General features: G+C 33.2%; 1 protein-coding gene across 1 annotated transcript in view; it reads left to right on the top strand.

Moving 5' to 3' along the window:
• Window positions 1-13,457, top strand: part of LOC143253274 (cullin-3-A-like) — a 115,922-nt gene that overhangs the window by 64,824 nt on the left and 37,641 nt on the right. Inside the window, 1 exon segment of the mRNA XM_076506869.1 lies at window positions 4,651-4,821. Within this exon segment, the coding sequence (XP_076362984.1) occupies window positions 4,651-4,821 (171 nt within the window).

Genomic DNA, 13,457 nt, shown 5'->3' on the forward strand with positions numbered 1-13,457 from the left:
GGCTAAAAAGTTGACAGAGTTTGAATGTGGCAGAATTGTCGAACAGCAAAAGCAAGGTCTCTGTCAATGTGCCATTGCTGGTGAGATTGGGCATAGTAAAACTGCTATTGTAAATTTCTTAAAAGACCCTGAGGGATACAGAACGAGAATTTCAAGTGGTTGGACCAAGAAAATTTCACCAGCGTTGAGCAGGATGATTTGACGGGTTGTTTGACAAGACACCAGCCATTTGTCGAACCAGATTAAGGACCTTACAGGTGCAGAATGCAGCTCAAGAACAATAAGACAACATCTACAAGAGAAAGACTTTAAAAACCGTAAACATCTTCAAAGGACACGCCTCCTTCCACACCACGAAACAGTTTGGTTAAACTTTGCTGGGAAGCATCAAACATGGTATGTAGAAAAGTGGAAGAAGGTTTTGTTTCCTGAGAAAAATTAAACCTGGATGGTCCAGATGGCTTCCAACGTTACTTGGCACCATAAGAATATCTCACCAGAGACATTTTGTACATGACACAGTGGAGGAGGTTCCATCATGATTTGGGGTGCTTTCTCTTTCCATGGAACAATGGAGCTTCAGGTTATACAGGGGCATCAAACAGCATTGGTTACATTGGCATGTTCGAGAGAGCATCCTTATTGATTGAAGGCTTTTGCCTGTGTGGAAATGATTGGATCTTTCAGCAGGACAATACTGCAATCCACAATGCTTGCAGGACAAAGGACTTTTTCATGGCAAATAACGTGATTCTTTTGGACCATCCAGCGTATTTGCCTGAACTAAACCCCATTGAAAATGTTTGGGGGTGGATGGCAAGGGAAGTGTATAGAAATGGACATCAGTTCCAAACAGTGCATGATCTTTGTGAAGTCATCTTCACCACTTGGAATAACATTCCAGCCAGCCTTCTGCAAATGCTTATCCACCATGCTGAAGCGAATGTTTGCAGTTATTCGCAATGACAGCCATGCAACTCACTACTGAGACCTCTTGTTGGGCAATTCCAACCCTGTTTAGGACTTCTTTTTGGAATGGTCTTAAACTTTTGATCAGCTAGCATTTAAGCTAATTTCATAGTGTTCACATTTTTCCTGTTAAATGCTAGAAAAGTTTATTTTTATTTTCTCTTTTCTTGTTTTCATCTTTCGAAGCTCTACTCAAATAAGTGGTTGAGTCTAACAATGCAAAATGCATATTTTTTCTTTATGTTTATTGGCCTTAAGATTTTTGACCAGCAGGTGTATATGGATTTTGGAAATAGCATAAAGAAAAGGTAAATCTACATGAGGATTTTGTGTAAAATAAAGTTTATTATAAGCTTTAATGAAATTATTAAATACTGTATCTTTGGATTGAATTTTCTTTTATCATGATTAATGCATAAAACTTTTTATAAATTATATCAATATTGCAGTTAGCTTTATCAGTAGGAACTATAACACGTTTTTCTTGCAGTTCTTGAATCTTATTTTTTAACTGATGACATGATGAAACTGTACAGTATTTTTTTAATTTTATATAGGATAATTTAATTTTTGTTTTTCCAAGTACATAAAACTTCCATTCATGAAACCATCTAGTTGGATAAAATGTAATATAGTTAGGTTTTAAAATATATTCATCACTGTTGTTGTCAGTAGATTTTAGAATATTTGTTATTATTGCATTTGTGGCTATTCTGTATTTAGATTCTTTTTTGAGTATTTCACGTAATATTTTATCTCTAATAATTTTCAAGTTACCAGTAACAATATGTTTATGAAAAGTATCAATAAATAAACTATCTTCACACTCTCAAGGTAAGTTATTAACTTCATCTTCATTAAGATTTGTTAAAAGATTTTAATTATATAATAATGGACCAATTGGACATTTCTACTGATAAGTAGAAATAACTGATAAGTGGCTTTAAGTTTTTACAAGGAAAAATAGTATTTTTTGTAGATTAATGAATAATTTTACAAATCTGGAAATTGAATATTTTGTCTAAATTTAATTACCAAATATGAAAGTTTGATTTACACTTTCTCTTTTTCAAAACTTAATAAATCATTGACTTTTAATCGATATTTTATATGTACAAGTGTTTTGCATGATTGTTTTGAAAATCAAAATTTTTATCTTAATTATTGCTCTTATTTTGGAAAGATTAAGTTAATAAATGTTTTTGAAAAATAATTTACATACACTAATACTAGAATAAAAACAATATTAATCAAATGACTACAACAGTCTGTAAAATTAACCCATATTAATTTATCATTTCCTTTACCTCTAGTTTTTCTATTTTTATGAAAAATGTTATATATATATAAAAAATACAGTAATCAGTACTCAAATTTAAAGCAGTAGTATTATTAAAATCTTGGATTTTCTTGATGACAAGAAACCCCCTTGAAATAATAATGTATCTCAGAATGGCTGGTGTGGGTATTAACACTTTTATTGATAAGGAGAAAACAATGTTTGACCTTCCTAGGTCATCTTCAGGTTATTCTTATTGTTTTGTGGTTACAAGGTCAATCAAATTGACCAATTTTATATAGAGATAGGGTAGAGAAGTAACAGATGAAATATAATATTTTGCTTTAAGAAATGGTTGAAACATATGTGGGAGGTTTTAAGGGTTGCACAATGAATCTTGAGATTTCCGAGATGAATAAAAGTATTTTTAATCTTAAAATAAATTACTTTTCACATAGACTATTCAAAACATACTCAATATATTCATGGGCAAATAGTTTATTAAATGCCTCACTAGAAATATATTTTGTATGTGAAAGACTTAATTGAAAGTTTGCAAAACTTTTGATGGAGCCCACTTTTAGAGAATAAAAAATTAGATCATAATATTTGCTAGATTATAAGTGGGAAGTCCTTAACAATCTGAACCTTGTTTGCTATGGAAAATGTACTTGTCATTATTGTCAACATAACTGTTAGTCGGAGAAAATAAAACGCCATGATCCATCAGTAAACATGGTAATTTAAAACTAACAAGTAGATTTAGCTGATATAAATCTAAGTTTAAAAGAAATCAATGAATAGAAAGTAAATAAAATGGCTACTATTATATTACTATCCATCAAAGTCATTATCAGTAAATCTACATTTTTAGTCTTCTTTCTCTCTCTCTCTCCTTATGAGGTTAAGGATGTTACTTGAAACAGACACAAAAAGATTAGTAACTACTCTTTTGTTCTTGTCACAAACTTTCAGGTTTATTATACAAAACATTATCTTTAAGTTCAGTTATTACCCTTTCAGCTATTTTTTTATAATGGTTCAATTGATGCCAGACTTGACACAACCGAAAGGACCTTGATGTCATTTATTGTTAGTATTACTAATTTCTTGTAATGTTATTTTGTCTATTGGCATTGATGAATTGTATTTTTAACATGAGATCACCTAGTTTTCAGTCAACTGGGATAGACTTATTCAAGTCTGACTGAAAAAAAGATTTCTCTTTGGATGTGTGCTTGGGCATTCATAATCGTAAATGGAAAACAACAGTGCCTAATGGAGACCAGCAGTTAGGTTACACGCACACGTGCGCAGCAGTTGGTGTTTGGTGAAAATATTATTAATTGACCACATCCGCTAACTTGACAGGTCATGTGATGACTAAATGTTATAATGTTTTTCGTCTTTGGATATGTGGTTTTTTTTTCAGTACGATAGATCTAAATACATTACATTCATAGTTGCATGCTTTGATTAATATCCAGTAAAAATAGATTTTGAAAAAAACTTAGTAATTTGTCTATAAGTATCAGCTTAGAGGGAAGAATGTTATTTGTTGTACCTAAAGATGAAAAATTTTATCTGTCATGTTTATGTTTACAATAGAACTGGTTTATATACAAACTATGCAAAAAGTCTTAAGCTCCATAGAATGATGTCACACCATTCAGAAATTTATCAGTTATTTATTCAAATGTGTAACTAGTATTTTTAAACATTATATTGTTTTATATTTTAATGTAAAGCATTAAAAATTTTATCCTACTATTATTGGTCTGTGAATATAAAAGTATTTGATCAGAAACACTTAATTATCATAGATAGAAATCAGTGGTTCTTGGTTTCTACTCATAGGTACAATGAGCATGAAACTGAAGTTTAATTAAAATTTTTGCTCACTGTATCTGTAAGTAGGAATTAAGCATCACACACATTGAAATTCACATGAGAACTAAACACAAGAGTCCCACAGGTAGAACTTGATCAGAAAATTCTGTCATCTTACAGTAGTTAATAAGAAATTAGGGCTGTTTATAATTACGTTTTTTTGTTGTTTTTTTAATCATTCCATTATCAGAATCAAAGTATAACCTCAACATTTTTATTTCAATGTTGTTGATTTAAATTGAAGCTTTTAACAGAATCAAAATATTTTTGGCAGGTTACTCTATTTTCTTTACCTATTTATATTAAAAAGAACTTTTCAAATCATGAACATTACAAAGAAAAACAAAAGTGTTTACAGACATCTGGATTTCCCACATTTCACAACCCCCAAGTAAATGCAAAATTTTTTTTTTTTTCAAAATATCCCATTTATCAACAATTTTTTTCTGTTCTTGTTTAGTGAGACAAGTAATGTAAATATTGATTTTAAGTAAATAAATATTTATTTTCAGATGACTGAACAAGAAATAGAACAAGTGTTAGACAAAACTATGGTGTTATTTAGATACCTCCAAGAAAAAGATGTATTTGAGAGATATTACAAGCAGCATTTAGCAAAGCGTCTTTTATTAAATAAAAGTGTGTCTGATGATTCTGAAAAAAACATGATCTCTAAACTCAAGGTAAGAGATTTAAAGGTTTTAAACAATTACATTTTAATTACAATGATATTTAATTGCAGTGTAAGTTAAATGTGATGTAAATATATGATACCATTAATTTATACTTTGTAGATCATTATCTGGTGATTATATTGAAATATTTTCTGTTGATGTGGATCATAATAACAATCTTACTGATGTGCAAGGATATATTAAAGATAATTTGAACACATGTTTACTGAGTCAATCTACAGTTCTTACTATTATGAAAGTCAAAACTTCTGTACCTAAGTCATTATGAAGTTGAAACTGATATTTATATTTATCAAGCATGAAGTAGAAAATTCTTGTATTTCATTATATTATCATAAATATTCATTACTTTTGCAAACATGATTTTAATTTTGACTTTGAAATGTTGTTAAGGTGTGAGCAACTTTCTACATGATATTTATCTAAATATGCATCATAGTAATAATTTTGTTGAGGTAGCCAATAACATTATCAGTTACTTTTTTTTTTAATCCCAAAGAAATCTGAACAAAATTCAGTAACATAACCTTTAAAGTTGGCTTGTTTTTTTTCAGATGAATAATATTGTGCCTCAGTGGATAGTAAGGACTTGATTTTGTTCAAAGTTATTGGTGATATTGCAGCGTGTGAGATGTTAGTAAATATTTTCTTTTCAGAGCTGTCCATGTTTTAGGAATATTGTTTAAATCACCAGGTGGAAGGAATTTCACATTATTCACAATATTCAAATAAAATATTACTCTCCTGGAAGAAATTATGGTTTAGGTGAGACGTATTATCTTGTTTCACACAGAAGAGCTGATAATTTCTGACCTTGCTAATTTTACTTTTTGTTTTTTATATATGAAGCAGTTTTCTGAAGGATCTGATAATATACCCATTGAAAATTTTTCTCTCTTGAGTGCACATTGTTGCTTGTATTTAATTCAAAGGTTCTGTTTGTTTATACTTTCTAGCCTGTTAATAGTTTCCACGATCTAGGTTTATGCATGAACAGTTACTTCCTAAACATTTAGCAACACCTGTGTAATATATCCAATCCAAATTACTTCCCCTTACCCCAGTGACTTTTTGGTACACTTGAAGATTGAGAACACTAAGACAGTAAAGACAGCACCTCATTTTGCTTTTCATTTTCTTTTTTGCACTATTTCCTAACCCATATAATTCAGATGCTCTATTTCTTACTGTATTTGATCACTACATTAATGCCTAAAAGCGTTCAATTTGAAAGTGTATTAAACTGGAACAAATAGCATCAATGTATTGTGGGAAAAACCATAGGAAAATGAGCACACATTTACATCTTTTCATGTTGTTTTTTAATTAGACTTTGGAAGCCCTTTTTGTCTAATATAAATATGATAGCCATTATTTATTTAGCTTTGAAAATATATCTGTATGTTCTTTATATAAAATGAATAGATTCATCAACATGCATTTTGTAAACAGTTATACTGGAAATTAGCACTAGATAATGTGGTTGCAGAAAACTCGCAGATCTGTGTTTTTTATTTGTTACCTGTACAGTGGGTTAGGGGTCTTAAAGCCTTCATCAGTTTATCCATCTGGAATAGAGGGCACTGAATCATTCACTTTAGCTACTTTTCTTTTTAATCCAAAATAAATTTTATTATTTCATAATTACTTTTTACTTGTTATAAAGGCTTTTAAAGTTGTATTTTCAGTTTAATTTCAAACACATGATTCAAGTGCACAGTTTTACTGGTATATTGTACTGCATGCATTAGCAATTTTTTTTTCAGCTTAGTTTCTCACATTTTCATCAGAAAATAATTCAAGAATAACTAGAATTTTTCTTGAATATCTTCATGAACTTCCAAAAAATATTTCACAGTTTTGTTTAGAATTTTTAGCATAAAGTGAGTGATCAATAGTTATAACATTGTATTAAAAACTACAGATTCTTACTCAATAATATGAATTACTTATTTGCTTAGGGATAAGAATATGACTTGTTAAAAATATTTGTTGTCTTATCATAGATTTAAACTTTTCTACTCCTATAAAATTGTAATATTTCAGTTAATTTTTTTTAACCTCTTCTCATCTTTTGATAGAAATTCTGGCAGGCATAATTATGTACTGCTCTTAGCACATGCTTATTGACATACATTATTCTCAATAAAAAAAATATATGCATTTAACATTTTCAGAGTTTTATGACAAAATTACTTGTTCAAATAAGTATTGGCTGTATCTAGCTTTCCAGTTCAAGTCTTGTGATAACGTCCCCATGTGTTGATTTATAAATTTTGAAATGTTTGTGTCATGCTAAGTTTTACTTGTAGTCTCAACAAAATGGAATAGTTTTAGCAAAAACATTACATACTAAACAAAATTATGAATGACTCGTAAAAATTAACTTGTGATAACCTTATTTTTGGATATATTTATTTAATTAATTCCTGTATTAGGCTATAATTTAAATTTTCCAAGCAGTCTTCAGACATATTAACCTGCTTAATATAATATCAAGGCCAAGCTATGAAAGTACTGCTGTTAAATACAACTGGCAATGCAACCATTTTTGCCCTAACATTCTAAGCATTACATGCATAAATTTAGATATTTACTATAGATATACTTTCATGAAATCAACACAGTACTGCTGGGTAGTAAGTCATGAGTATGTACACAAATTCACTAACATCCAGCTATGTTCTAGTCCTTGTTATATGGCACTTTCTGGTTCAGTCAAGCTATACGTAAGTTGATGATTCAAGTCTTGCAATTTGCCAATTATACACATTGTTGCACCCTAACTAAATGTCTTGACAACCAGTGAGTAGATGAAATGGTCTTTTTAAGCAAAAATGTTGTGTAGTATATTCTAATACACGTTTTTGGTGATAGCTGCTCTTACTTTTAAAAGTGTTGTTTATGATGTTAATTGTTTAAAAATGAAGTCAAGTAAGTCCATCTTTGAAATTACTTGTTTTAGAAGTCGGGCAGTGCTGATGGTGTGGATTCCTGTACATGGTGAGGGGACCTCCCAGGGAAGGTTTTGTTTTTTCAGCTTATCTCCTCTGGAATCCACACATCCACCCATGTGTTTGCTGTGCGTGACCCATGAAGGGGAGAAAAGGATCCTGGTGGTTGAGGGGTCCAACCCTAACACACCACATTGGCTTTGAATTCCTGTAGATGGGCAACCTTGGGGTGGTTCCCTTAGGGTCAATCGGCTGGTCCACTTGCACTATGGTGAACCAAGTCGTATTGTTGGATGTTCTCAATAGATGTTGTGGACATTGTATCTAATGCTGGTGTTTGAGTATAGTGCTCAGTGAACTCTGGCATTGCTCCAGTGTCCTTGTTTGGCATTGTAGTGCATCCCCTCATAGGGCTCCATGGTGAATGCAGTCAGTGATCACCGAAAAATTCCTTTTTTTTTTCTTATGGATTCTCCAAATAAAAACTTAAATAAAATAGTCAAAAAATAGTCCATAGGTAAACAACTATGAAGAGTCTGATCAGCAATATTCAACATTTGTAACACCTGTACCTCACTTTCTTATGCTACATTCTCTTATAGACAAACCTTTAGGGCAAATGTCTCCCTTTTTCATTCAGAAGGGATTAAAAGGACTTGCTATATCTTCAAAGTCAGTCAAAAAGCTTTGCTCTGGTAACATTGGTAAAAACATCCATATCTCAACACAGTGCGCTTCTCTTGCATTTAAAGGCAATTAGGGATATAGCTGTTAAGATTATTCTTCATGCTACTTTTAATTCGTCACAAGGAGCTATTGTTGAGAAGGATTTGAAGAACATCCTTGAGTCAGAGCTTTTTGCTGGTTTCTGCAGTGAGGTGTTATCTCTACACACAAAGATGGGATGATGATGCTGATCAGTGTCCTCATTCTTACATTTACATCATGGCATCCACTTGTCACCATCAAGGCAGGTTATCTTAATTGCAAGGTATGGCCATACATTACAAACTCTCTCAGATGTTTTCAGTGTCAGCAGTTCAGTCACTGTAAAACATCATGTTGTGGTTTCTTGACATGTGCTTGTTGCAGTGGCAAGGACTGTGATGCCTGTGAGTGTGAAATGGATCCTCTTTTTATCAGTTGCAATGGCTCTCACCTGTCCTACTTTCATTCTTGCCCCAAATGGTTGGAAGAAAAAGAAGTGTAGCATTTGAAGATGATTCAAAACATTCCTCACCTTGAGCCTTGAAAGTTGCTGTTCACCACTTCATCTCGGACATGTGCTGCTGCATTTCGTTCCACTACTACTGTGGGAATGCAGACAGATCTCTCTGTGCCTCCAAAAGAATTGTTCTCAAACCAAATGAAAAGAATTTTACCTACATGGTTAAAAAAGCTGAATCAACATCAACACTTTTCTCTGTCCCTAACATACATTCCAGCAAACCCCAAGATCCACTTCCTTTGGTTCTGGGTACAGGTATTTCCTCGGATACATCTTCTCCTACCCTAAGATGCAAAATGATAATTTGTTCATGTCTTCAGTCACTAAAATTCTCTTCCAACAGTAAAGACCTGCCCAGTTGACCCAAGGCAGGATCTATGGAAGTCAATAGACCTTCCTTAAATAAAGAGAACAAAGAAAAATTACATGGTCTTAGACAGAAGGGCTCTCCACCCAATTTGCACACACATAAAAAAAAAAATGGCTACCGTAATGCAGTGAAACTTTCAAGGTTTATGTTCTAATCTTGACAAAATCAAAGCATTGATTGCTTCCTACCATCCTGTATGTCTTTCCTTACAGGATACATTTCTCAGTGATGTCAAGAAACCCACTTGTTGAGAAATTTATATGCAAAAACAGCTCGTTTGGGTTGAGAAAATATTTTACATAGAAGAGCGAACAACGTTTCGACCTTCTTCGGTCATCGTCAGGTTCACAAAGAAAGAGATAACTGACCGGAAGCTGACCACATGTTTGAAAGGGGTTGTGTAACTGAGTGTCGGAATGTAGAGGGGCGGTGTTAGATGTTTGAATATATAATTTTATTTATTTTATTATTTTAATATAGGTATAAAGGTGTTCCTTTATATTGGTTTATTTTGGGTTTAAGTTGTTGTATAAGTAAGGCTTCTTTAATTTTGCGTTTGTTTATGTTTGTTTCTTTATTTAGTATTTGAGTGTTTTCTATGGTTATGTTGTGTTTATTTGACTTGCAGTGTTCGAAAACGTGTGAAGGTGACTTTTTATGTTCTTTGAATCTGGTTTCCATTTTCTACTTGTTTCTCCAATATAGAAGTCGTGGCAGTTATCACATTGTATTTTGTAAATAATGTTGGTGTGGTGTTTGTCAGTGTAGTTTTTACATAGTATAGACCTCAGTTTTGTGCCTGGTTTATTCAAAAATATTTTCTCAACCCAAACGATCCATTTTTGCATATAAATAAAGGATGCATTTCTGAAACGTGTCAATACAGTCACCTTTCAGCAGTTTTCTTTGTACAGAAATGACAGGCTGTGTGATGGTCTAGTACATGGAGGGGTGGCATTGTTGGTTGATCAGCATGTGCCCACCCTGTCTTTGCCACTCGACACATCCTTGGAGGCCATAGCCATCTATGTTTTCTTGGGTCATACCATCACTGTTTCTTCTCTCTACCTGTCACCTGGAGAGACTTATGATTAATCAGACCTTGATGCTCTTGTTGAACAGTTGCCATCTTCCTTTTTAATCCTGATGGACTTTAATGGACATCATCCCCTCTGGGGAAATGCTGTTATTGATGGGAGCGGTTGTTCCGTAGAACTTATGCTCTCTGTTCACACCCATTTTTCAATACTGGTTCTTATACTTATTTTCATGTACCTAGTCAGTCCTATACTACTATTGATCTCTCAACTTGCTCCCCTTCATTATTCTCCCATTTTTCATAGAGGGTTAACAATAACCCTGAGGCAGTGATCATTTTCCTATAATTTTGAGAGAGACTTGTTGTGGTTGATGCCATCCAACCCCCGGGCCAAGTGGAAGCTGGATCAATCAAACTGGCCCTCTTTCACTGCTTTCCCAGAACTTGATTCTACCATCATCTGTAAGCCATTAGTAGATGACCGTTTGGGAGTAGTAACTGACTGTATTACACAGTCAGCTGCTCAGTGTATTCCTGAAACCTTAACATATTTTCCACGATATCCTTGTCTTTGGTGGAACCCTGCCTGCCACATGGCACGGAAGACTCAAAATTGGGCCTGGGATACTTTTCGTAGGTATTCCACACTCTCGCACCACATTGCTTTCCAGCAGGCCTGTGCATGTGCTCAATGGGTAAGACATCAAAGCCAGAAGAGTTCTTGCATTAAGTTCACAACCAGCATATCTTCTATCAGCAGTTCCAAAATCATGTGGGACGAGATTCAAAAGTTTTTGCCAGGTATCTAGCACTTCTGCTTCATCTTCCACCTTCTTAGCCATCAAGACTCGAGCTGAGCAACCATCTCTTTTCTTTCAAGCTGATCGTCTCTATGACAGTAATTGTCTCTTTACATTGGTGGAACTCAAAACTGGCCCTTCATCGGTCAGACCTGATGATGTACACTATGAAATGCTGCACCATCTATCTCCTGCTTTTCTTGCTATTCTTCTGATTGTTTTTAACTGGATCTGGCAGGAGAATGTTTTTTCTGATGCCTGGTGCCAGGCTATTCTCCTTCCTTTCTCTCAGTCTGGGAAGGATCCCAAAATTCCCTCAAACTACCATCCAAGTGCTCTGATGAGCTGTCTCTCCAAGACCTTAGAGAGGATGGTTAATGCTTGTCTTGTTTGGTTCCTTGAGTCAAACAACCTCCTTTCTCCCACTCGTGTGTTCCGATGACAGCACTCCACAATGGACCACCTGATACCACTTGAAACGTCAATCAGAGACGCCTTTCTCAAGTGACATTTTTTGCCATTGTTCTTTGACATTTAGAAGACTTATGATACAACATGGAGGTATGGCATTATGCAAGACCTCCATTTATATGGGTTATATGGCTATTTGTCTACTTTTATCAAAAATTGTTTAATGGACAGGAGATTCCAAGTATGTGTGGGTTCAACACTTTCCGTTTCTTTTCTGTAGGAACTTGGAGTCTCTTAGGGCTGTGTTTTGAGTGTCACACTTTTCAGTATGAAGATTAATGCCATCACTGAACAACTCCCTTTTACTGTTGCAAACAAATTCGGGTGTCGACTACTTTCACATCTCATGTCAATTGTTAAACATGAGGTATATAGAGCAGCAGCTATAGAATGCCCTCAGTCATTTACTGAAGTGGACCTAAACAAACGGTTTAAACTTCTCTCTCTCTAAAACTGTTTGCATGCACTTTTGCTGCAACAGGGTAATCACCCTGATCCTGAACTCCATATCAGTGAAGTTGTGCTACATGTGGTTCCTGAGACTCAAAACCAGCACTGGAAAGGCCAACTTCAAGTGAATAATGCTGATTTTTGAACTTGCCTGTTAGTCATTCTGGCAAGTTATGATAATTACAATTATGCTACAGAAAGTCCTTTACAACTTATATTACTGTAGTTTTTCTCATACCATTGTAGACTAGATATTAAAATTGGATTTAATGCTATTTATGTTTTTAATTCAAAAATTAAACTTTGTTTTTTTACCTTCATTTCCTGTTATGAATTTTAATAATTTTACTTTAATTTGAACATTTTACTGGATGTTTGATGCAGATAACCTTGTTGCTTTATGCCATAAAACACCAAACCAACCAACCAATCATAATGTACAGATTTATAACCCTATTTTGCTGTACATTTTGTGAAATTCAACCCCTACTTTTGCACTACCTTTTTTCATTATATTTTGCTGACAGATCTGCAGAACCGTGTGATAATATTAAAGGAATAGTCATAATGTTAAGCACTGATATATATTGGTGATAATTTTTGCATGAATTAGTTAATGGTCTCTACATTTAAGGTGTAAAAGATTATTCAAAGACAGTTTACAAATGTTTTGTCCAGTATATCATTTCTATGCAATGAAAGGAGTAATTTATTTAACTAAAATGTTCAACACATGAGAAAGTAAGGAAAATTGTATATACCATATAGTTTGTCATGTAATCCTACTAAGTCAAGTGTTATAGTTCATTCTACCCAAAAAGAAAGATTGAACTACTGAATTAAAATATTTTAGAAAGTGAACTGTCATATTTTCAGGTGAAAAAAAACATTCTTCACAGTTGATATGTATTTAATTTTATGTATAAATGTATGAAAATAAAGTCAGTTTTTTTTTATTTGTTGTTGATTTCAGCTTGCTCCAAATGAAAATGATAAGTTTTAGTAAAAAAGCACTAATTTGGATCTTGAAACTTCAAGTGAAGTTATTTTTATAGACTTTAACCAGTCTATAAAACCAGTCTTTTTTCGTAGAGATTGGAACAAGTTGATAAAAGCTTAGCTTTGTGAATTGTTATTAGCAGAAAATATTTTTGTAATACCATTTGCCACAGTTATATATTTTAAGTTTGCAGAAAGCTCTCTTTATCACTGTATATCTCATTTGGATTATGTCACAGTGTGATAGGAGAACCTTAGATCGTTTTACATTCAACTGTGTCACATTTTGTTTCTTGACAAGGCAGTTTGTTCA

Source organism: Tachypleus tridentatus, chromosome 6, assembly GCF_004210375.1.
Source record: "Tachypleus tridentatus isolate NWPU-2018 chromosome 6, ASM421037v1, whole genome shotgun sequence".
NCBI classification, from domain to species: Eukaryota; Metazoa; Arthropoda; class Merostomata; order Xiphosura; family Limulidae; genus Tachypleus; species Tachypleus tridentatus.